At 39.1% G+C, this 25718-nt stretch overlaps 1 protein-coding gene across 1 annotated transcript in view; it reads right to left on the bottom strand.

The window, feature by feature from the left end:
* Positions 1-25718, bottom strand: part of LOC126266613 (zygotic DNA replication licensing factor mcm3) — a 110103-nt gene that overhangs the window by 70554 nt on the left and 13831 nt on the right. Inside the window, exons 3-4 of the mRNA XM_049970958.1 lie at positions 20618-20826; positions 18563-18693 (exon numbers count right to left, since the gene is read on the bottom strand). Coding sequence (XP_049826915.1) covers positions 18563-18693; positions 20618-20826 — 340 coding nt within the window. The remainder of the gene's footprint in view (positions 1-18562; positions 18694-20617; positions 20827-25718) is intronic.

The raw sequence follows: 25718 nt of genomic DNA, 5'->3' as shown, positions 1-25718 counted from the left end.
TTGGATTCCGTAGAAATGTTGGAACACGTGAGGCAATACTGACCCTACGACTTATCTTAGAAGCTAGATTAAGGAAGGGCAAACCTACATTTCTAGCATTTGTAGACTTAGAGAAAGCTTTTGACAATGTTGACTGGAATACTCTCTTTCAAATTCTTAAGGTGGCAGGGGTAAAATATAGGGAGCGAAAGGCTATTTACAATTTGTACAGAAACCAGATGACAGTTATAAGAGTCGAGGGACATGAAAGGGAAGCAGTGGTTGGGAAGGGAGTGAGATAGGGTTGTAGTCTCTCCCCAATGTTATTCAATCTGTATATTGAGCAAGCAGTGAAGGAAACAAAAGAAAAATTCGGAGTAGGCATTAAAATCCATGGAGAAGAAATAAAAACTTTTAGGTTCGCCGATGACATTGTAATTCTGTCAAAGACAGCAAAGGACTTGGAAGAGCAGTTGAAAGGAATGGACAGTGTTTTGAAAGGAGGATGTAAGATGAACATCAACAAAAGCAAAATTTAGGATAATGGAATGTAGTCGGATTAAGTTGGGTGTTGCTGAGGTAATTAGATTAGGAAATGAGACACTTGTAGCAGTAAAGGAGTTTTGCTAATTGGTGAGCAAAATAGCTGATGATGGTCGAAGTAGAGAGGATATAAAATGTAGACTGGCAATGGCAAGGAAAGCGTTTCTGAAGAAGAGAAATTTGTTAACATCGAGTATTGATTTAAGTGTCAGGAAGTCGTTTCTGAAAGTATTTGTATGGGGTGTAGCCATGTATGGAAGTGAAATGTGGGCGATAAATAGTTTGGACAAGAAAAGGATAGAAGCTTTTGGAATGTGGTGCTACAGAAGAATGCTGAATATTAGATGGGTGGACCACATAAGTAATGACGAAGTATTGAATAGGATTGGGGAGAAGAGAAGTTTGTGGCCCAACTTGACCAGAAGAAGGGATCGGTTGGTAGGACATGTTCTGAGGCATCAAGGGATCACCAATTTAGTATTGGAGGGCAGCGTAGCGTGGAGGGTAAAAATCGTAGAGGGAGACCAAAAGATGACTACACTAAGCAGATTCAGAAGGATGTAGGTTGCAGTAGGTACTGGGAGACGAAGCTTGCACAGGATAGAGTAGCATGGGAAGCTGCATCAAACCAGTCTCAGGACTGACGACAACAACAACAACAACAACAACAACAACAACAACAACAACAACAACAAATCGAGCAGGTATGGTACAAAAGTTATCATTCCAAGTGATTCAGCAACAGGATATGTTTTGAACTGTGAAGTGTACACACAACACTGCAGATTCCATGGTGCTATAATTTATGCAACAGTTATCTACGTTATGGTCATACACTGTACATAGACTAGTTTTATACTTCTGTAAAATTATTTGAAAGATTGTTTGATGACAGCGTATCTGCTGTTGGCACAGTAATGAGAAAAATCCAACACTGGAATGGTAGAAAAACTGAAGCCCGACCTCAAAAACTGAAGCCTGATCTCGTACCTGATTACAATAAAAATAAAACTGGTGTTGATCATGGAGATCAGCTTGTGACCTATTATTTTCAATGATTAACAATGAAATGGTGGAAAAAGGTATTTTTACATGTATTTATGATGTGCCTGGTCAATTCTTACATCTGTACAAGAAACTTTGGCCTGTCTCTCACAAATGAACCAGCTTGTTTACTTTGCATTTCTTCATTATCTTTTGGTCAGGAGCTATGCAAAAATAGTGCGAAAGTGTATGCCTTCTAAGGGATTGCAGCAGTCCCTGTGGCCCGACATTCCACACACTGACTTGTAAAACATCAATTTTGTTGTTTCTGATGCCAAGACCCTCCTGTAACCTTCACACCTGGATATCGAAACAGGATATTATTTCACCTCTGGAACATTTATTCAAGAGGAAGCCATCATCATTATGCCACACTATAGAGCTACATGTTACTGAGAAATATAATGGCTGCAATTTCTATGTGCTTTCATTCATTCGCAATATCAACACACGAAGGCGATGTTGGTTAATTTCAAAAAGCCACATCAGTCAATCATCCAGACTGTTGCCCCTGCAATCAATTGAAGGGTTGCTGCCCCTCTTCAGGAACATGATAGTTTAACCTCTCCACAAATACCCTTCTGATGTGGCTGCACCTACTGCAGGGCTATCTGTAGTGTTTTGGCATGCAAGCATTCATGGTTTAGAGGTGCAGGGAGGGGGTGGGGGGGGGGGGGCAAGGTGGTGATGGGGGTAGCTGAGGAGCAAATTATACAAAAAGATTACAGCTGCATAATTAGTACAGGATTTGCAATTCACTGAGAGTAATAAACTGTAGTTTTGGGAAAATTGCACTTTTAGTTCCAGAAATTCAACAACAAATAGAAACAGTGACTCTCTCTCTTTTCTCCTTAGACATTTGGCTGACTGCTTCTGCTGAAAGAGGATAGTCTAGTTTCATTCCCTTACATTTAACAGAATTTGTGTTAAGTAATAAGCAATTTTAATTTGTTTCCAGTGTGAAGGAGGTGGCAGACATTAACTCTAGTAGAACACGCATGGCTTAGAAAAATTCCCAACAATTGAAATATTGGTTTACAGTACTCCACTTTCATCTTACTAGAGACCCCACCACCACCCCCATCGCACCCTCCTCAGATTTAGTTTTAAGTTGGCACAGTGGATAGGACTTGAAAAACTGAACACACATCAATCGAGAAAACAGGAAGAAGTTGTGTGGAACTAGTAAAAAAAAATAAGCAAAATATACATACTGAGTACTCCATAGGCAACATCACGTAGTGTGTGAGCTCAGGAGTGCTGTGGTCCTGTGGTTAGCGTGAGCAGCTGCGGAACGAGGTGTCCTTGGTTCAAGTCTTCCCTCAGATGAAAAGTTTAGTTTTTTTTTTATTTTCACTAAGTTATGATCTGTCTGTTCATTCATTGACATCTCTATTCACTGCAACAAGTTTAGTGTCTGTGTTTTGCGACCGCACCGCAAAACCGTGCGATTAGACCGCAAAACCGTGCGATTAGTAGATGAAAGGATGTGCCTCTCCAATGGGAACCGAAAACATTTGATCGCAAAGTCATAGGTCAACCGATTCCTCCACAGGTAAACATGTCTGATATATTCTATACGACACTGGTGACAGCATGTGCGTTACATGACAGGAATATGTTGACCCACCGAACTTGTACACTTGGCAAATGAGTAAAAAGATTCTTCTACCTTGCCCGATTTAGGTTTTCTTGTGGATGTGATAATCACTCCTCAAAAAGTGATGCAAATATAAGAGTTTGTCAGATAATAATTGTCTGAAAATTAAAAAACTCGAGGGAAAATTTGAACCAAGGACCCCTCGTTCCCAGGTGCTCACGCTAACCATGGGACCACGGCGCTCCTGAGCTCACAGTATCCTTGATGTTGCCTATGTTGCCATGGACTACTCAGTTTGTATATTTTGCTTATTTTTTTTCATAGTTCCCAGTTTTTCAAGGCCTATCCACTGTGCCAACCTATACATAACTAAATCTGAGGGGGGTTCGATGGGGAGATTTCATTGTTAGATGCCTACATCATAGGTTGTTTCTGAAATATTGGGTTTGTGCATAAATTTGTAATATTTTCTGTATGTTTAACAAAAACAACAGATTCACATAACAGACACATTTAGTCATCAATAATATATTCTCCTTCACTATCTGAAACAGTCGGCAAACAATGAGGTAACTTTTCAATTCCATGACAGTAGAAATTGTGTCGTTTTGACGTGAAGAGCTCATCGAGCCAAGTTCAGAGTGCATTTTCATCTGGAAAGAAAGTTCCTTGAAGGTTTTTCAAAAGAGCGGAAAAAGTTAAAATTCCAGGGTGTAAGATCAGGTGAATAAGGTGGGTGCAGAATGGCTTCCAAAGTAACTCTTTTGCCATGTTTTTTGTCAGTTTAGCAGAATGCAGTCAGGCAATATTGTGATGTAGCACCACACAGTCTTTCTGGTCGTCGTGCTTGAACTGCATCTGCAAGTAAGTCTCATTGTTGGCACAAAATATTAACAGTGATGGTTACACCTTGGGAAAGCAATTTGTAGTACAACACACCGTCCCTGTTCCACCAGCTACATCACATTTTCTTTTGTGGATGTACGTGGGTCTTTGTACAGGGAGTTGCTGCTTTCTTCGGGATCAACCATTCCTCTCTTTTTCGAATGTTAGCATAAGGACACCATTTTTCGTCACCAGTAACAATACAGGATAGGAATGGTCCCTGTTGTTCACAAGCCAATTTACGACTAGCAAGCAGAGACGCACATACAGCCCCCGCCGAGTTCTGTGATTTTGGCTTATTGGATGCGGTACCCACAGACCCTATTTTTGAACCTTCCCCATTGCAAGAATGGTCGCAGTTCATCACATCTGCCAGTTCTCGAGTACACTGACGTGGATCATTGTGGATTAATATGTTCATTAACAAACTTATTCAAACCCTGGTATCTTCCTGAATGTGGAGAATCATGTCAAAACGATCCTCCTCCAAATGAGAGAACAACTTTCTTGACATGCTCTGTTCAATGACATTATCCACATACATGGTGCAAATGTTTCTCACTGCCTCAGCTGCAGTCGCTCCCTCTACGGAACTCAAACAGAAGAATATATCAGAAATGATCCGATTTCTCCACCTAGCACTCCATTTTATAGCATCCACCGGTCCACTGCTTGTCTCCAAATGACGGAATGTAAACTCAAACGGCTGCAGTGAGCTACAAATAAAAAATTATTGATAAATAAACCAACATGAATACTAACAAGTAAAACAAAAATGCTATGGACTTATGCACGGACCTAATATAAAAATTCAGCCAGAGCAGCAATCTGATTTAGTCCAGTGACTGGTTCCGACTAGTGACTACTCACAATTTCACTGTATAAAAAAGTTTTATCTATACCAGAAAAAGAGCAGCCACGTTTAATGCTCATTTATTTACCATAAAATATGTGGCAGAAGTATACACATCACAAATGAATGATGTTCGCATATAACCTCTTACAACGTTGCCAAAACAATTTAATGTTCTTGTGGATGAATCTAACCATTATGAAGTGGTTGCACTGTTTACGGCAATTAATTACAGAATCAGTTGTGGTGATATTAAGAGCAACAGAAACCAACAATTTATACCAAATTTCACTACAAAATTATAATTAGGATTTTAATGTGACAGAAGAATAACAATAATATACATTTCTTCAGCAGGAAACATTGGGAGTGATACCAGAAACTGAACAAATCAAACATTAGAAGTAGTTGCAGAGTATAAAAATGTATTTACAAGGAAAAGAATACCCTTAGCTGCATAAAGGCGTTGATATAAGTCGATGTGGACAGTTGAAAATGTGTGCTCCAACCGGGACTCTAACGCAGCATCTCCTGCTTACATGGCAGATGCTCTATCCTTCTGAGCCACTAAGGATACACAGGATAGTGCAACTGCAGGGACTTTTCTCTTGCATGCCTCCCATGGGATCCACATTTATATAAAGATGGTATCTGTTCTTTCGATAATATCCAAAAGAACAGATACCATCTTCAAATATATAAAAATATATTTCTCCTGTTAAAATATGTGGTCAAAAAGTGATTGGAGTTATGTAACTTTGCATGTTGTGTTAGTCCTTTTCATGGTTTTTTTTTGTATTCGTTGTTGGAAAATATCTCTAGTAAATACCTGTTCAGCTTTAGGCACATAAGATTTTGTGTGTGTGTGTGTGTGTGTGTGTGTGTGTGTGTGTGTGTGATAGTGTAACAATGGAATAAAATGCAGCAAAGTCTTAGAAATGCTAAATATTGCTTTTGGTAAGTCTGCTATGACTAAAATAACATTTTACAAACGATATCAGCATTCTGAAGAAGGCCGTGAAGATACTGAAGATGATGAGTGCCTTTAACAACCTAGGACATAATTAATGAAATCATGGGAAAAGTGAAAGAAATGATTATCAATGATAAACTGACAATCTGAGAAGCTGCTGCTGATCAATTTGTCCATACCATGAATTTTTTGCGTGGTTTGGACATGTAATGTGTAGAAAAATTTGTCCCAAAATTGCTGAATTGCTAACAAAAACAATGGCAAATCAAGTTGCTCACATGTTGTAACACAATGGGCGCATTCTGGATTGGCAAGACCTAAAGAAAGGAGTTATACTCATTGTGTTCTTTGATTTTAATGGCAGAGTTTGTCACAAGTTCTCCACTAAGGAGTACTACTAACAATTCCAATGCCATTTGCATGAAGCAATCCAGAAAAGGCCACGATTTGTGGCAAAAAAATCCATGGCTTCTGTACCAAGATAATGCACCTGCTCACACTTGGTTACTCGTTTGTGAATAGGCTCGTGGTATCATATTGCAGCATCTTCTCCACTTCTTCGAGAACTATGCATCATTCAGTTGGTGAGATCTTTTACTGTACTGGCTAATTGATGGATGATTCTCAGAGTTGATATGGTATTTAACTGTGGGCCACTTGGACAGTATTTTTTCCACTCTGGATTTGAAAGCATAGACAATCAGTATAGAATGGCTAACACGCACTGACATTTTTCTTCAGCAAGCCCTTACTCCATTTTCAGTTTCGTAGTAGTTTCCTCCACTGGGTTGCCTTAAATGGTAATAAAACACAATTGTTCAGTAATGGGACTGAGCTGCCCACTCTTTACAGTTTCGACTGTTCCTGTGCATTTAACTTTGGGAATGAATTGTAGCAGCTCATGACAATTAGTGATCCTAAGTTCTCCTTAACGACTTCCAATGTTTATGATCATTGCAGGTACATAGATTTTTAAGGGAGACTAAGCGTTATGCAATCAACAAAAGCTCCACTATTTAACTGAACATCTACATTGACTACTGAGACCCATATCATTGGTGACAGTGAGATAATGTCTTCAATGGCAAACAACTACCCAGAGCAATCTTTGATGTCTGTGCTTGTTGGCTTAGATCTGTCAATCTGGACCTCAACTCTTCCATAGTCCATGACTGTTTATAATGCCTGTCACACTCGAGACTGTATGGGACCCTTACCAGTTGGGTCTTATTCAAGAGATTGAGAAGATCCAAAGAAAAGCAGCAAGATTCATGTCTGGTACGTTTAGCCATCGCAAGAGCGTTACAAATCTCACAGAAAGTTTGAAGTGGGACACACTTGCAGACAGACGAAGTGTGAAATGGAAGGGGCTGCTCACTAAATTCCAAAATCCAATCTTCACCAAGGATGTAGAGCATATATTATTACCACCAACTTTCAAATCACACAATGATCACCATTAAAAGATAAGGGAAATTAGAGCTCGTACTAAGGTGTTCAGACAGTCGTTTTTTCCCCCTCGCGCGATTCGCAAGTGGAACAGAGGGAGGACATATGACTTTGGCGTGAATTGTGCCCTCTGTCACACACCACTTGATGGCTAGCAGAGTATATATGTAGATATATATAGATGCAGACTAGCATTACAAGTGCATTCCATTATAACAATAAATTTGAAGGCCTGTGCTCTGTCATTGATAGTTATTTATGCAATACTTGTTCCTGCTGGCTGGACTGATTTTCCACTTCTGACCTTCAGCACAATCACTTTCATGTCCCAGAACATTATCTTCTTTAGCTGGTTATGATAAGCATTCGACATAACAGAAAAAGAAGCTTTGAAGTTTACTAGTGGCAGGATGAGTTGGCTTCGGATAATGAGATTTCCTCACACCTCTGTTCCTGTCATCCATGCAGGATTATTACCTATGGCAGCATTACCTACATACATGATTACCTCACTTAGTTTTCCTAAATTTGGAAGCTAGTAGCTCTGCAAGGCAACAGACAATGGCTACATGGTATTGGTGAATAACCTCAGCCACGACCCGATGACTAGCTGCACCCCACAGATTGAATACAATCATCTGCAATTGACTGGTGTGTCAAGGACTGTTGCGACAGTTGACGTCTTCCAGTGTAATAGTCATTTAACACATTTTTCTCTGCAGTAGTGTGTAATGTGTCCACATTGGAAAACAGGCCTGCATGTTATCCTCTATCCTGCAAATGTGTGTTATGCGGGGCATTATATTTGGCAGAGGAGGTGACTATCTGTACTTGTCAGATGCTAGATTGTTATTTGATGGCTACTAGAGTGTTCAAGATGGATAAGTCTCTTCTTCCAGTGCTTTCGTCTGATGGCGGAGGTGGTGCTAAATACAGATAAACCTCCTCTTCAACAACCTCTATTGCTTCCTGACTTATGGGGCTGCAATCTTGTGACTTGGTCCAACATTTCTGACTGTCATAAACTGCTGTATCTGTCTCGTGCTATTTGGCACAAGAGGGGAAGGATGTGACGGTAGTCTTCAACAACTGCAATACGGACCATACTTGGGAGTTTTTCCATTCCTTTTTTTATGGACTCTCTTCTGTTGCACAACCTTGATGCACTGACACCATCTGATGAATTCCTCTGCTGTGGCATCCTTTAGCAGAAGAGCTTGGTAAATGTCTTCTGTGACTCACCAAATGTGAGATTTTATCTTCTGCCATATTCAGACTCGCGAAGTGTCAAAGGGACAAAACATTCTGTGTGCAAGACTGTCACTTCACCATGACATTGGGCTTTCTTCTTCAATTGTTCTTTCCATTAACTGTACTTGCTGCTAGAATGTCCCAGTGTTGAGCTGCTCTTCGTTGGCCTCTAATCACTGCTGGGCTGTGCCACCTATGTAAAGGTACACTGTAGAATTACACATCTGCCACACACATCATGGCATTCCACGAGTTATATCTGTGAGCTCAGTCAAATCCTTTCGCCCATTTCATTGATTCCTAACCATTTCTCCCGTAAACACTGATGGATGCGTGATGTTCACTAACTTACTGCTATTTTGGAATTAATTGGTCTCCTGAATATATGGAAACTGGGGTCAATGTACTGCTTGAATGAGTGTTCATATCAGTGTAAACAACAGCTTTTATGTTGCCTCATTAATTCAAGCCACTGAGAAGTAGATGTTTTGAAGAACCCAGTGTCTATACCAAACTATGCCATGTCACAATCACAATCAAGTCCAAATCTGAAAGCAGGGTACAACGAAATGCAAATCTTAACACTGAAAGCATGTTTATTACACACACCACTGTACAGACAGACCAGAACTGCCTCCTGGACAGTGAGTGCTGCCATTCATGTTGTTGTTGTTGTTGTTGTTGTTGTTGTTGTTGTTGTTGTGGTCTTCAGTCCTGAAACTGGTTTGATGCAGCTCTCCATGCTACTCTATCCTGTGCAAGCTTCTTCATCTCCCAGTACCTACTACAGCCTACATCCTTCTGAACCTGCATAGTGTATTAATCTCTTGGTCTCCCTCTACGATTTTATCCTCCACGCTGCCCTTCAATATTAAATTGGTGATCATCCCTTGATGCCTCAGAACATGTCCTACCAACTGATTCCTTCTTCTGGTCAAGTTGGGCCACAAACTTCTCTTCTCCCCAATCCCATTCAAAACTTCATCATTAGTTATGTGATCTACCCATCTAATCTTCAGCATTCTTCTGTAGCACCACATTTCAAAAGCTTCTATTCTCTTCTTGTCCAAACTATTTATCGCCCACATTTCACTTCCATACATGGCTACACTCCATACAAATACTTTCAGAAATGACTTCCTGACACTTAAATCTGTACTCACTGTTAACAAATTTCTCTCCTTCAGAAACGCTTTCCTTGCCATTGCCAGTCTACATTTTATATCCTCTCTACTTCGACCATCATCAGCTATTTTGATCACCAAATAGCAAAACTCCTTTACTGTTACAAGTGTCTCATTTCCTAATCTAATTCCCTCAGCATCACCCAACTTAATCCGACTACATTCCATTATCCTAAATTTTGCTTTTGTTGATGTTCATCTTATATCCTCCTTTCAAGACACTGTCCATTCTTTTCAACTGCTTTTCCAAGTCCTTTGCAGTCTCTGAAAGAATTACAATGTCATTGGCGAACCTCAAAGTTTTCATTTCTTCTCCATGGATTTTAATATCTACTCCGAATTTTTCTTTCGTTTCCTTTACTGCTTGCTCAATATACGGATTGAACAACATTGGGGAGAGGCTACAACCCTGTCTTACTCCCTTCCCAACCACTGCTTCCCTTTCATGCCCCTCGACTCTTATGACTGCCATCTGGTTTCTGTATAAATTGTAAATAGCCTTTCGCTACCTGTATTTTACCCCTGCCACCTTTAGAATTTGAAAGAGAGTATTCCACTCAACACTGTCAAAAGCTTTCTCCAAGTCTACAAATGCTAGAAACGTAGGTTTGCCTTTCCTTATTCTTTCTTCTAAGATAAGTCGTAAGGTCAGTATTGCCTCACCCGTTTCAGTATTTCTACGAAAACCAAACTGATCTTCTCCGAGGTCGGCTTCTACTAGTTTTTCCATTCATCTGTAAAGAATTCGTGTTAGTATTTTGCAGCTGTAGCTCATTAAACTGATTGTTCGCTAATTTTCACATCTGTCAACACCTGCTTTCTTTGGGATTGGAATTATTATATTCTTCTTGAAGTCTGAGGGTATTTCGCCTGTTTCATACATCTTGCTCACCAGATGGTAGAGTTTTGTCAGGACTGGCTCTCCCAAGGACGTCAGTAGGAAAGTGTAGCGACGCTTCTCTCTCGTTAAAAAGGCAAAAAATGAACAGTTCTTCGTGTAGAGAATGTAAGAAGCGTGTGATGAAGGGTATTCTGTGTACCAAATGCAACTTCTGGTTACACGAAAAGTGCGCGAAAGTAAATCTAAAGTTTGTCAGCGATGATTTTCCGTGGACAGGTCATGGTTGTTTACGTGACGAAACGGCCGATCTTGTAAGTGCAGTTGATACAAAAAACGAAATTATAAAGTTACTACGAAGTGACATTGAGGCATTAACAACCGAACTTTCGACCATCAAGAAAGAAAAAGATACATTAATACAAGAAAAGAAGTCCTGTGTGTGTAAAAGCCATCAAATGGAAAAGCAAGAAGATCGCGAAAATACGAATGACCGATCATACTTTAAAAACAACATTTCGAGTGTTCCCATTGATGTCTCGGTAAACTCAGTAAGCCAAAAACCGGAAGATAAATATAAATGGAAGGTGGTGACCTACAGCAAAAGGAAATACAAGGCGACAGATACGCAAAAAAAGGAAAATGACTTTTTAATAATTGGCGATTTGCTGCTGAAGAATATAGCTGTCCCCAATCGCAAGATCGACGTACGACCTGGTATTAGAACGCATCAACTCGGTAAACATTTTAAAAATATGGTAAATGCAAGACAAGATACTACAGAACCAGATTCTGAAACGAGACATAACTATAATGGGGTGTTTATACATGTTGGAACGAATTCGTTAAGGAGCGGCAGTGAGGAAGAAATGGCAAGCGAAACAAGAAACATGATCCGTTCTGCAAGAAATATGTATGCTGGATCTCGTCTGATACTTGCGGAATGATAAACAGAAGGTCGGTGAGTGAAAAATGTATCGACAAAATAAACTGTGCTCTTAAAGAGCAATGTGATTGTCTTGGGGCAATTTTTATAGACCCAAACAAATTCCTATGTGAAAACTCACTAGCGAAGGATGGCTTGCATTTAAATAGACTGGGGTCTGTAACATTCAGCAGAATGTTTGCAGATGTCTGCAAAATCATTAGATGCAAGGGAAACTAATATGGCCTGAAGGGGGTGAAAAATCATACACTCCAGCTGGAAAAGAAAAATATAAGCACCATACAAAAAAAGATGACACTAAAGAATTTGCCCCAGAATACAGCTCACAACATGTAAACCAACAAAAGAAAAATTACATAAAAGTACTTCATCAAAATATTCAATATTTTGGTAACAAAAAATTAGAAGCAGAAGTACCCCTGAGTGGAGTAAGAGCAGATATATTATGCATAAGTGAACATGGACTAACTGAAAGTAAAATACATAATGTGGCAATAAAGGACTACAAACTAGCTAGTTACTTCTGCAGATCTAAATATAAGGGTGGTGGTGTTTGTATATGTATTAAAACAGGTACTCTATCAAAGTATGTAAACAGTGAAGCTGCTACATTTCCCATAGCTAGAGAAAAAGACTTTGAAGTTACTGGTATAGTGGCAGAGGATTTTAGAGTGTTTTGTGTGTACAGGTCACCATGTGGCAATATTAGCATCTTTCCAAAAAAAATATTGTTAGCTTATTGAGAATGAACATGAAGAGAAATCGTATTATATGTGGAGACTTCAACATTGACATGGGAAAAGACACAAAAATAAGACAATTTTGAAGAATTGTTAATACAGCATAACATGAAAGTGACAACAAGAGTGACTTCACAAAGTGAGACAATTATTGACAACATAATTACTAATATGTGTAACTATGAGTCACATGTAGTTCAGACAGAAATATCTGATCATCATGGACAACTAATCAGCTTTTGCAGAAGTAATGACTCAGTATCAGAACCAAAACAAAAAACCAAAGAAATTAGGATCATCAGTGAACAAAATATCAACATCTTTAGAACAATGTTAAGTAAGGAAACCTGGAGTGAAACCCCACAGGCCCAGAGTGTAAATGAAAAATATGATGCATTTATTTCAACAATTAAGTACCATTTTAATGTAGCATTTCCACAAGTAAAGAGACAAGAAAGGCAGCAAGATCAAACACAGTGGATTACCAGTGAAATACTGGAACAGCGAAGGAAGCTTCAGGACGTGAGACGGATGGGCGAAGCTGTAAACTATAAAATGTTAAAAAAGAAGTATAGAAAAACAATAAGAGAAGCGAAAGCAAGAGCAATTGACACCACTATAGCGAACTCAAAAAACAAGGCATAGACAACTTGGAATGCAATCAATGCTGAAAGAAAGAAAAAAGATGGGGCAAACAAAAAAGAAGGTATTAGGTCAATTAAAATAGACAACACAGTGGTCACAGATGGTATGGAAATAGCAAACATACTGAATAATAGCTATATCAGTGTAGTAGAAAACCTAAAATTGGAAAGAAATAGTCAAAAACAGAAGGATATTAAGGTACCAAAAGGATCATGCAGTACTATGTTCTTAAGACCAGTCACAGAAGATGAATTACGAAAAACTATACAGAAACAGAAGTCTAAGAAATCAGCTGGTGATTATGAAATATCAAATCATGTAATAAAGCTGGTATGTGAGGAGATAATAACACCACTGAAGAACATAGCAAACTGTTCTTTCAGATATGCAATTTTTCCTGAAACACTGAAGATAACAAAGGTAGTGCCAGTGTACAAGAAAGGGTGTAGGGATGATGCCAACAACTACAGACCAGTTTCACTGATATCAGGTTTCTCAAAAATCCTAGAAATGCTTATGTATACCAGATTAGTTAACTATTTGGACAAACATAACATTCTCATGCCCACACAACATGGTTTCAGAAACGATAATTCTACAGAATCAGCAATTGTCAGTCTAACAGAAAACAATTTAAAGTCCTTGGATGAGAAAAAGGTTGTCTCTGCAATGTTTCTGGAGCTTTCAAAGGCATTTGACACCATTGACCATGAAATGCTGATACAAAAATTAAGCAACTATGGCATTCGGGGGCAACCAGGTGAATGGATAAAATCATACTTGTGCAACCGCAAGCAGTATGTATCATTAGGAAACTCATACCAATCATAAACCAAATCCATCAAATATGGAGTGCCGCAGGGTTCGGTAATGGGGCCATTGTTATTTAATGTATTTGTTAATGATATAGGTGTTGAGGAGGAAGAAAAGAAAATATTGTATTCTGATGACATGACAATACTAAATAGTGACCAAAATATGGAACAGCTTGAGAGAAAAGCATACATATCTGCAAATGTCACAGCTCAATGACTGTTGGAAAATGAACTGGTTTTAAATCTAAAAAAGACTATGTATGCAGTGTTTAAAAACAAGGAAAAGGCTGTAGACATGGATTTAGAGGTTGATGGAACAAGACTGGAAGAAGTAGAATCTGCTAGATTCTTAGGTATTCTTGTGGATAATGAACTGAAATGGAAAAAAAAAAAACATTAATAATGTCTGTAAGAAACTGAGCTCTATCATATTCTTAATGATGCAGCTATCACAGTATTCAGACAAGAACCTTCTGTGTACAATGTATCACGGACTTTTTGAACCATACTTACAGTATGGAGTGACTGTGTGGGGAAACTCAAATAAACAAGAGACAAAACGAGTGTTCACATTACAAAAAAAAGCAATTAGGACCATTTTAAGAAGAAAGACCTCTGAAACATGCAGAAACTGTTTCAAGAATTTAAATATCTTAACGTTTTCATCATCGTATATATACAAAACAATAATGTAATCACAAAAGGTAGTGAGGGCTGGATTACAAATGCTAGTGTACACACCCACAATACAAAAAAGAAGAATGAAGTACGGAGCATACCCCACCGACTGGCAATGCTAGAAAAATGACCCCAGTACTTTGGTATCAGACTACTAAGAAGTCTGCCCCAAACCCTGAAAGATAGTGTACTTCACAATGACTTTCCAAAGAAACTTAAAGACTATCTCATTGAAAAAGAGTTTTACAGTGTTGCAGAATACTTATGCCATTAAATTTATATATATTGTTACTCATTATCAATAATGTAAAAATGTAACCTAAAGATGTAGAAAAATAAGTGATAAGAAATGTTAACACTTTGACATGTCCTATATTACACGTACATTTACTGTACACAATGTAATCTTACAGGATCAAATAAAATTCAATTCAGTTCCAATGGAATGTTGTCTACTCCGGGGCCTTGTTTCGACTCAGGTCTTTCAGTGCTCTGTCAAACTCTTCACGCAGTATCGTATTTCCCATTTCATATTCATCTACATCCCCTTCCATTTCCATAATATTGTCCTCAAGTACATCGCCCTTCTATAGACCCTCTATATACTCCTTCCACCTTTCTGCTTTCCCTTCCCTTCTTTGCTTTGAACTGGGTTTCCATCTGAGCTCTTGATGTTCATACAAGCGGTTCTCTTTTCTCCAAAGATCTCATTAATTTTCCTGTAGGCAGTATCTATCTTACCCCTTACGAGATAAGCTTCTACATCCTTACATTTGTCCTCTAGCCATCCCTGCTTAGCCATTTTGCACTTCCTGTCGATCTCATTTTTGAGACGTTTGTATTTCCTTTTGCCTGCTTCATTTACTGCATTTTTATATTTTCACCTTTCATCAATTAAATTCAATATTTCTTTTGTTACCCAAGGATTTCTAATAGCCCTCGTCTTTTTACGTACTTGATTCTCTGCTGCCTTCACTACTTCAACCCTCAAAGCTACCCATTCTTCTTCTACTGTATTTCTTTCCCCCATTCCTGTCAATTGTTCCCTTACACTCTCCCTGAAACTCTGTACAACCTGTGGGTCTTTCAGTTTATCCAGGTCCCATCTCCTTAAATTTCCACCTTTTTGCAGTTTCTTCAGTTTTAATCTAGAGGTGATAACCAATAGATTGTGGTCAGAGTCCACATCTGCCCCTGGAAATGTCTTACAATTTAAAACCTGGTCCCTAAATCTCTGTCTTACCATTATGTAATCTATCTGAAACCTGTCAGTATCTCCAGGGTTCTTCCATGTATACAACCTTCTTTCAGGATTCTTAAACCAAGTGTTAGCTATGATTAAGTTGTGCTCTGTGCAAAGTTCTACCAGGCGGCTTCCTCTTTCGTTTCTTCGCCACAATCCATATTCACCTACTACTTTTCCTTATCTCCCTTTTCCTACTACAAAATTCCAGTCTCCCATGACTATTAAATTTTCATCTCCCTTCACTATCTGAATAATTTCTTTTATTTCATCATACATTTCTTCAATTTCGTCATCTGCAGAGCTAGTTGGCATATGAACTTGCACTACTGTAGTAGGTGCGGGCTTTGTATCTATCTTTGCCACAATAATGCATTCACTATGCTGTTTGTAGTAGCTTACCCGCATTCCTATTTTCCTATTCATTATTAAACCTACTCCCGCATTACCCCTATTTGATTTTGTGTTTATAACCCTGTAATCACCTGACCAGAAGTTTAGTTCCTCCTGTCACCGAACTTCACTAATTCCCACTATAACTTTAACCTATCCATTTCCCTTTTTAAATTTTCTAATCTACCTGCCCAATTAAGTCATCTGACATTCCACGCTCCAATCCGTAGAACGCCAGCTTTCTTTCTCCTGATAACGACATCCTTTTGAGTAGTCCCCGCCCAGAGATCCGAATGGGGGACTATTTTACCTCTGGAATATTTTACCCAAGAGGACGCCATCATCATTTAACCATACAGTAAAACTGCATAGCCTCGGGAAAAATTAGGGCAGTAGTTCCCCCTTGCTTTCAGCCGTTCGCAGTACCAGCAAAGCAAGGCCGTTTTGGTTATTGTTACAAGGCCAGATCAGTCAATCATCCAGACTGTTGCCCTTGCAACTACTGAAAAGGCTGCTGCCCCTCTTCAGGAATGACATGTTTGTCTGGCCTCTCAACAGATACCTCTCTGTTGTGGTTGCACCTACTGTATCGCTGAGGCACGCAAGCCCCCCAACCAACGGCAAGGTCCATGGTTCATGGGGGGAGGCTGCCATTCATACAAACATCAAATATTGCAGAATATGTGAACATTATAAACATAAAAAATTTTGAGTGTTGCTGACCAGGACAAGTACACACAGTTGTTTCTAAATAATTAGATACAAGGCCATTGTGGGGTCAGTATGTACCCCACAGTACTTTGTACGGAAGAGCTCTTTATAGTAGGAACATGGGAACTGCACTGAGGAAAATGTATTTTTGTTTTTTGTTTTTTAGGTGTTTGACTTGTTACTGCATGAGTGTTTCCTCTTCTGATTGACTTCTTTCTTTTGTAGAAAAATGGCAAACTTTTATTAGGATGAAGATAGTCTACAAGAGCTGCAGAGGTGGCAACAAGAACAACTGTGTAATAGTGATGATAGTGAGGAGTGTTTCAGTGAAATAGAAGACAGCATCGAAATTCATGACAATTACGAAGAGGAGCAATTCGATGTCCTTTGTGAGAATGAAACCTCACCCCAAGAAAATTTTCCACCAACTTAGCCTTTATCATCTTCTGTTGATGACTGTAGAACTTTCGGTTTGGGGAAAGACCAAAAAACTATTTAGACAGATAAAACTAGTGTCCCAACAGCATGCCAGAGTATCTCTTAGGAACATTATTATCCATCTCCCTGGAGCTAAAAGAGATGCTACAGTTGCTGTCACTGATGTGGACTTATTTTCACTGTTTATAGCTGACACAATGGTTGAGATTTTTTGTCTTTTGCGCCAACGAAGGAATAACCCACATGGTATCCACATATTCATCTGATTTTAATATCTTTTTCGTGCTGTACTTCTGCCCCTTAATTTGTTTCATGCTGCGTTTCCTGTTTGGGATGGCTTTGAACTTAATTTCAGAAAAGTATGTATGAATACAAGTTTGCACCCCTGAGTACCCTAACATTCATAATTGTTATATTATTAGTTTATTCTTTCCTAAACATGTCACCATACTCCCACAAAATATTTCACACACTGCAACTGGGTGGGGTTCACAAAGACTTCACACTACCTTGTGTGCCACATTTCCCCATGGTATCATTGGAGGATTAATTATCTTGCACATAAAATCACTTGCTTAACCCTCTCTTGGAGGGGGGGGGGGGGGGGGGTATGTATAAGGTGTACCAACCACAAATAATACTGTCTTGTAGCATTCCATTGTTGTTTCACAATTGTGAGCCTGCACCTATTCCTTCATTATTGCTGACACTGTGATACGCTATGCTCTTATATGTCCAATTGAGCATCAGTAAAATAAACAGTAAGCTAGGTGAGGAAAAAATCAATTTGTGCAAGAAAATGAACCAGATTCCAAGATAGCGCAATTTCACAATGAGACATGTGTCTACAAAATAATTAGCACTCGAATAAGCGGTAGGCTGGGATCTAATGCAATTGCATCGTTTACTGCTTCGAGTGAGTCATTACTACGGGGTAACATTTGTTAGTGGCAACAGGATGATATAATGGAAGTTTAGTTTAATACTGCCTAATAAAACTGTGAGTTAGCCCATATAACATAAGTTTATTTTATATTGTTTGATTAAACTAAGATTAACATGTGACTCTGGTCAAACATGTTTACCTTGATAACCTAAAGTCAGCTTTTCTTAAGCTAAGTACAAAGCATGCAATGTGCCTGCTCATATTATAAAAAAACAGCACACCTACCCAAGGGTTAACTTAGTAAGTTGCATAGACAACATTTTAACTAATCTTATAGCCAATACAAGATAAGTCACATGTTATGCATGAGGCCCACTGTCACTAACTCATTTATAAATCACAAATGTGCACACTCATATATAGCATGCCATGTACTAATTTCTATTCTCATTTTTAAATTGTCTTCACCTTTGTCGGATAAACAGCACTTGACGGAAATGCATCGAAAGACGTCAGGTCAGTATACCTTCTTTCCAAGGTCTTTTTTGTAACTGGGCAATAATGCACACTCCGAACAACTTTAGGTCGGACCAGCGAACCTAAAACAACAAGAATTATGATTCAATTCTGTACACTCAGCACAGATGATGGGAAAACAACCCACACACGGGAAAAGAATGAATTCAGACAACAGTCACATCAAAGCTTAATCTCACAGGTGAATGATTTAACATGATTTCATACGTAAAATATGAAGAGGAAAATCTGAAGGCATTACACACATTGTTAACAGCATCACAGCCCATATGCTGGAGTCAAATAGTTCTATAAATAGCTAACAGCTTGAAAATTGTCTGCACTCCCAAGTACTGTGCACAACACTGCCAACAGAGTAATGATTAAAATATAACCAGTAATTTAAGGGGTACAATTTGCTCATACCAACAATCATGAGCACAGCAGACCACTGTTAGTTGTATGTTCTATTAGTAAAAGGATAAATGTTCAGAGCTGATCCGAAAACAACAGAGTTCCCCTATAAAACATAGGCAAAGAACAGTAAATCATTGCCCTAAAAGCAATTCAGAAAAAACAAACCAGCAGTGCTGGGAAAAAAAAGTGTTGAATACAGACGTTAACTAAGTGGCATTTTAACACAGGTTCTTCCAACACTCCAGTTTTCCTATATACATAATTAATATGTGTTTAACACTTTCTTAATCCGTGCCGCACAAAAAGCCCTTCTCAGTTTTTCATTTTCCTATCTTTATCTGCAAAATGCAGATAAAAAGATCATATATTCTCCCGAGAGCCCGAATGCCTCCATCCATTATAAAGAACTTCACAAATCAGACAGATGGCCTTCGTGGAATGCAAAAACCTCCACCAACCTGTCTGGTCTGACACCTGACAATATTTCCAAGAACTGTGGTCACAATGAGGGCCGGGGACTTGACCTCCTAAAATACCTCAATTTATTCTCTCAATCTTAACAACCAGCACACTGTATCACAAACGGATCAGCTTTGCAGTTAAATAATACTTACTGTAACACCATTGTCAAACACATCTTTTAAGAGAATAAATACCTACAATAACAATGTATACCTTTATGCCCATCAGGTCATTTATGAGACACATATGATGGCAACTATAGTGTATTAATAAAATTTATGTGACAGTTTTCGCTGTTTCTCTCACTGTCAACACTGCACGAGTGACAAGGCACCAATCTCCACGACATGGCTCTCCACAACCATCACTGTCAGGTCCAAAGTAACGCCACACACTCATCATATATGCACATTATAGTCATTTGACATTTGTGGCAAACTTAAATATCAGAACTGCCTTTGCTTCGACAATTCCCAAAACAGCTGGATCATACATCTTACTGATACCCCTACCACTACAACTTTACAGTTTTTCAAATCTTGACAATCATCTCAAACAACTCCATTGTCATTGCTACTTTTACTGGATGTTTCAATGTATTCCTGACCACTACACACTTTTGGCCACAACAGAACCATGCCAACAACACTGCTCTGATGACCCAGCCATGATCACACATGCACGTCTAACACCTGTTAAATAATAGTTATATAAACCTATCTGCTGAATAAGGCCGAGAGAATTCTGAAATAGTACTGATCATGCCAGCCAAGTCCAGCACCTACTGTAAATTGCCAATGTGACAAAGAACAACGCTATGTTTCACAATGTAATTTTACATCAAAATCAAGATATACTCCAGCCAGCTCAGAGTAATGTGTCTGCTAACACATCTGCTAGCCAACAACATGGTACCTGCCTTGTTATTTGTTACAGTTTATGTATAGGGCTACAGGCTTTAAACTTTTATACTGCAGGAATTAAACAACATGGGAAAACCATTATCATTCCTTTACATATAGTAATCATGATGGCTAAAAGTAAAATAATCTTATCCTTATGGAGAAATCATTTAGCCACATCTTAAAAATTATTACAATTAATATTTTTTATATAAATATGTCTTACATTTTGTCACAATGCCTTCAACACACACCAAATTACCAAGGAACCGGCTAAGTAGTGTTCGTGGTGTCACATGCTTGCTGCCAAAACTGCCTTCAAATGCAACAAAAAAATCATCAACTTCCTTTGCATATGTTGGATCAATGCTTCCAACATACTCCTTCAATGCTGCCTGGAATGCTATTTGTTCTTCAAATGGGTTGTTCAGTAAGCTGCAAGCAAGAGAAATGCATGAAGTGATACACTGCTAATGATTAACTTCGACACATCAGACATTTAAAATGCCCAACAATTTTGTTGGGTGCTCAAGACTTGGCATACTGCACATTCTTTAATGACAAATTCATGAAACTATACAGCAACTGGCTCTTATTTACTGTAGACAGACAACTCAGCAGCAGTAGTTTGCTGTAAAAAACAACAAAGGACAGAATTAAAAAATAAAAAACTATTCAAGATATCTGAAATTGTATAAATAACAAGACTATGAAAATGAATCTTAAAAAAAAAAATCACAAACTGTACACTTCAGGACCAAACAAACTGGTGATTTTATATATAAAAAATCAGTCAAATTATGAGGGCAAGTAACTGATCAAAGCACTTACTATAAACAAAAGCTTATCACACACTGATTATTTGGATTGCTTAGTGAAGTTAGTTTTGTTTCTGCAGTGAGAGTTCTAAACAAAGTAACTGATGTAGATGTTAAAAAAATTGTTTTCATCATGCATATTTTATATCAGTTGTCAGATAGGGCACAATTTTTGGGGGTGTAGGAAATGCAACCCATTCGCTTGTTCAAGCTATAGAAAAAAAAAAAAAAAACAATCACAAAGATGATGAGTGCAGATCATACACTATTATTCAATCCAATATCGAAAAGCCTTGCCTTGATGACAAAAAAGAAAACAATTCTTTCAAGGAAATTCTTTTACACAGGCTTATGAAACAAGACATTGGTCAGACAACATGTTGCCTTGTCACAGATGTAGCTTGTTTGAAAATCCATGTATTACATGGCTTCGAAGCTTAGTAATAAAACATGGTATAAATTCCAGGACTAAAAACTACAGAAGCTAACTTTGAAAAATACTTAAGAATCAAATGTTATTACTCTGCAGAGAGAGGCAGCAGGTGTATGGACTAGGAATATAGGAGGGAGCAGTGGCAGGTGCACAGGTTAGGCGTGCTGCATACAAGTACTGGAGATGTTGAAGTGTAGCACATGAAGAGGAGGATGTGGATTGTGTGGATTGGAAGTGGGTGACAGGATAGAGGAATAGGAAACTGTTGGGGCAGACGAGATGGGAACAGCGGGTTAGCGGAGATTGAGGCCAGAAGGATTACAGGACTTCAATGTGTGTTAAGGATAACTGCTGTATATGCAGTTTAGAAAAGCTGGTACCACAGGAAAAGATCCAGAAGCATGGGTTGTGAAATGGCCATTGAACGCGTGCATGTTGTGCTCAGCAGCGTATTGCACCACTGGATGATCAACTTTGCTCTTGGCCACAGATTGGCAGTGAGCATTCAGTCTGGTGAACAGCTGTTGATGGTTGATGGTCATGTCTGCATAAAATATTGTACAGTGATTGCAGCAGAGCTAGTATATGACACAGCTGCTTTCACAGATGGTCGTGCCTATGATGGGATAGGATAGATCTGTTGACCGGAGTGGGGTAGTATGTTTGGGTGGGTGAATTGGGCAGGTCTTGCACCTGTGTCTTATAAAGGTATATGACCCCTGTGGCTAGGGGTTGGGATTGGCTTAGGGATGGACTAGGATTTTTTGTAGATTGAGTGGGTGATTGAATACCAATTTAGGAGGGATCTGTCATTTCCAGGTTTGAGTGAGGGGGTTATGCCTGCCTGTGAATGCCTCCATGAGGCTTTCAGTGTATCAGTTATAGGCATTCTCATCACTGTAGCTATTCCATCCATAGATGGCCTGGCTGTATGGGAACGATTTTCTGGTGTGGAAGGAATGACAGCTGTCAAAATGCAGGTACCGTTAGTGGATGGAACCCTCTGAGAAGTGGAGGTCATCATCCAGAAAGGTGGCACATTGGTTTGAAGAAGACAAGGGTGAAATAGATGGGAGATAAAGTGTTGAGGTTGTGATGAAATGAGGATACTGTGTCTTGCCCTGGGTCCATTATCATGAAGATCATATCAATGAAACCAAAAAAGTGGCTTTGGGAGGCTAGCAACGTTTTCTCTAGATAGTCCATTGAGGGGTTGGCGTAGGAGGGTGCCATGCATGTGTCCATGGCTTCTGCAGATTTGTTTCTGTTTCTCCGCCCCTCAAATGGCTCCATTCACACCTCTCGCCACATTCAACCCACTAACCACCAATAGATCCGCATTTTGAAAGCTATCACCATTTCAACACTAAAAAACTTGCTTCTGTACAGCCTGGCCATCCACAGACGGCATATCTGTAGTGATAAGAAATCCCCTGCCCAGTATGCCAAAGGTTTCACAATGGCCTTTACAGACAGGCACTACCCCCCAAACCTAGTTGACAAACACATTTACCATGTCTTATCCTAACACACCTCTAATTCTCCCATCACCCCCAAGAATCAACTGCAAAGGGGTACCCTCGACAACCGACACCACCCCAGAGTGGAGCAACCAAACCATAGCCTTCTTTACAGTTTTGATTACCTATATGTTTGTAAAACTATGGACATTGTACCCCCAGATACTTGCCATCCCTCCTAAAGTAGTATTCCATTGCCCATCCAAGCAACATAACATCCAAGAACATCCATTATCCACTCCTATTCCCAACCCCCTGCCACAGGGTTCATATCCCTGTGGAAGACCCAGGAGTAAAACCTACCCAATGCACCCATCCAACACAATTTACTCCATTCCTGTCATAAGGCTTAACTCATTCCATTAGAGGGAGGGGCTCCCTGTGGTAGCAGACATATCAAACAACACTTCTACTGCAGTAACTACACAGCATTTTATGTGAAATAACATAATTCGTAACAGATGCTGTACCAGCCACACAATGGAGTGGAAAAGATTTTGCATTTTATACAGCTATAGCTACCAACCAGTTGTCCACCAGAATGTATGGCCACTGCCTAACTAACTAAGAACAAAGTTGGCCACCCAGTGGCACAATACACTGCTAAGCACAAGACGCTAAAGTTCAATCACAACACCATCAGGATCTCTCTCCAACATATCATCTACTAAATACATAAATGAGTGTAATTCTTAAAGAACATCTATCAGTCCAATTATCCTCCTCGCCTCAATCTCCGCTGACTCACTGTCTCCACATGTTCTATCTGACAATTTCTGCTTCCTCCATCCTGTCATCTTCTCACAGTCCACACCTTTATATTATCATAGATATGTACCCAGTACAACAGTTCATAATGGGAGGGACTGCCCCATGCTCTACAGCCACTGTAAAGAAACTTCTAAAGAAACAGTGATTACTGCAGGTGTAAAACAAAGCACAGGGCTATAGACAGAAATGATGAATAAAACGTGCCTGGCTGTCAGGAGAGCAATGTGTGAAACCTTCAATGACTATTGTAGCAAAATATTGTCACATGATCTGTCACAAAAGTCAAGAAATTGTGGTCATATGTAACGCTGTCAGTGTAACAAAAGTTACTGTCCACTCCCTAGCGAACGAGACAGGAACTGAAATTGATGGTAGCAAAGCAAAAGCTGAATGCTAAACTATGATTCCTTTACAAAGGAAAACCCAGGAGCACTGCCCAAATTTAATTCTCGTGCCACCAAAAAGTGTGTGAAATCAGTACTAGTGTGAGTGGTGTTGAAAAGCAGCTGAAATTGTTAGATCCCTGTTAGGTTCTATACTGAACTTGTGGCTGAGATAGCCCCCCCCCCTCATGTAACAGTAAAGTACTGTAGATGAAGAAACTATGCCCAGTCCTTGGAGAAAAACATAGGTTACACCCATCTACAAGAAGGGTAGTAGAATTGACAACAAACTACTATATAATATCCTTAACTTTGATTTGTTGTAGAATCTCAGAACATGTTCTGAGCTCCAACATTATGAGGTACCTCTAAGAGAATGACTTCCTCCATGAAAACCAGCATGGATTCCTTGAAAATCATTCATATGAAACCCAACTCTCACTTTTCACACATGGCACACTGAAAGCTTTGGATCTAGGCAGTCATGTAGGTGAAATTTATAACTGAACTGAGGACTTTTTGGTAGTGAGGATACAGCATGTTATCTTGGATGGAAGTCATCATCAGATGTAAAAATAATTTCAGGTGTGCTACAGGCAAGGGTGTTGGGATCCTTACTGTTCATGTTGTATGTTAATGACCTTGCACAGAATACTAATAGTAAACACAGACTTTTTGCAGATGATGCAGTTATCTGAAACGAAGTACTGTCTGCAAGAAGGTGCATAAATATTCAATCAGATCTTGATAAAATTTGAAAGTGGTGCAATGACTGGCAACTTGTTTTAAATGTTTAGAAATGTAAAATGTTGCACTTCACATACAAAAAGTAGTATCCTACAACTATAATATCAATGTGTCACTGGTGGAATCAACAAAATCATACATATACCTGGGTGTAACACAGAGGGATATAAACTGAAATGATCACACAGGTTCAGTCATGGGTAAGGCAAAAGGTAGACTTCGATTTATTGGTAGAATACTGGGGAAGTGCAATCAGTCTACAAAAGAGACTACTTTCAAATCACTCAGACGACCAGTTCTAGAATATTGCTCAAGTGCATGGGATCCACACCACATACGATTAACAGGAGATATTGAATGTATACAGAGAAGGGCAGCAAGAATGGTTCAGGTTTGTTTGATTCATAGGAGAGTGTCACTGATACGTTGAAAGGACTGAACTGGCAGACTAAGATAGTCCTAAACTATCCCAAGAAAGTGTTACTAACAAAGTTTGAAGAACTGGCTTTGAATAACATCTCCAGGAATCAGTGATCATGAGGATAAGATTAGAGTAATTACAGCATGCATACAGGCACTCTAACACTCATTCTTCCTGCGCTCCATATGTGAATGGAACAGGAATAAATCCTAATAACTTGTACATTGGTATGTA

This window comes from Schistocerca gregaria, chromosome 1 (assembly GCF_023897955.1).
Source record: "Schistocerca gregaria isolate iqSchGreg1 chromosome 1, iqSchGreg1.2, whole genome shotgun sequence".
NCBI classification, from domain to species: Eukaryota; Metazoa; Arthropoda; class Insecta; order Orthoptera; family Acrididae; genus Schistocerca; species Schistocerca gregaria.
Note: the sequence above shows the minus strand (reverse complement) of the source record. Positions and strands in the feature narration are given on the sequence as shown.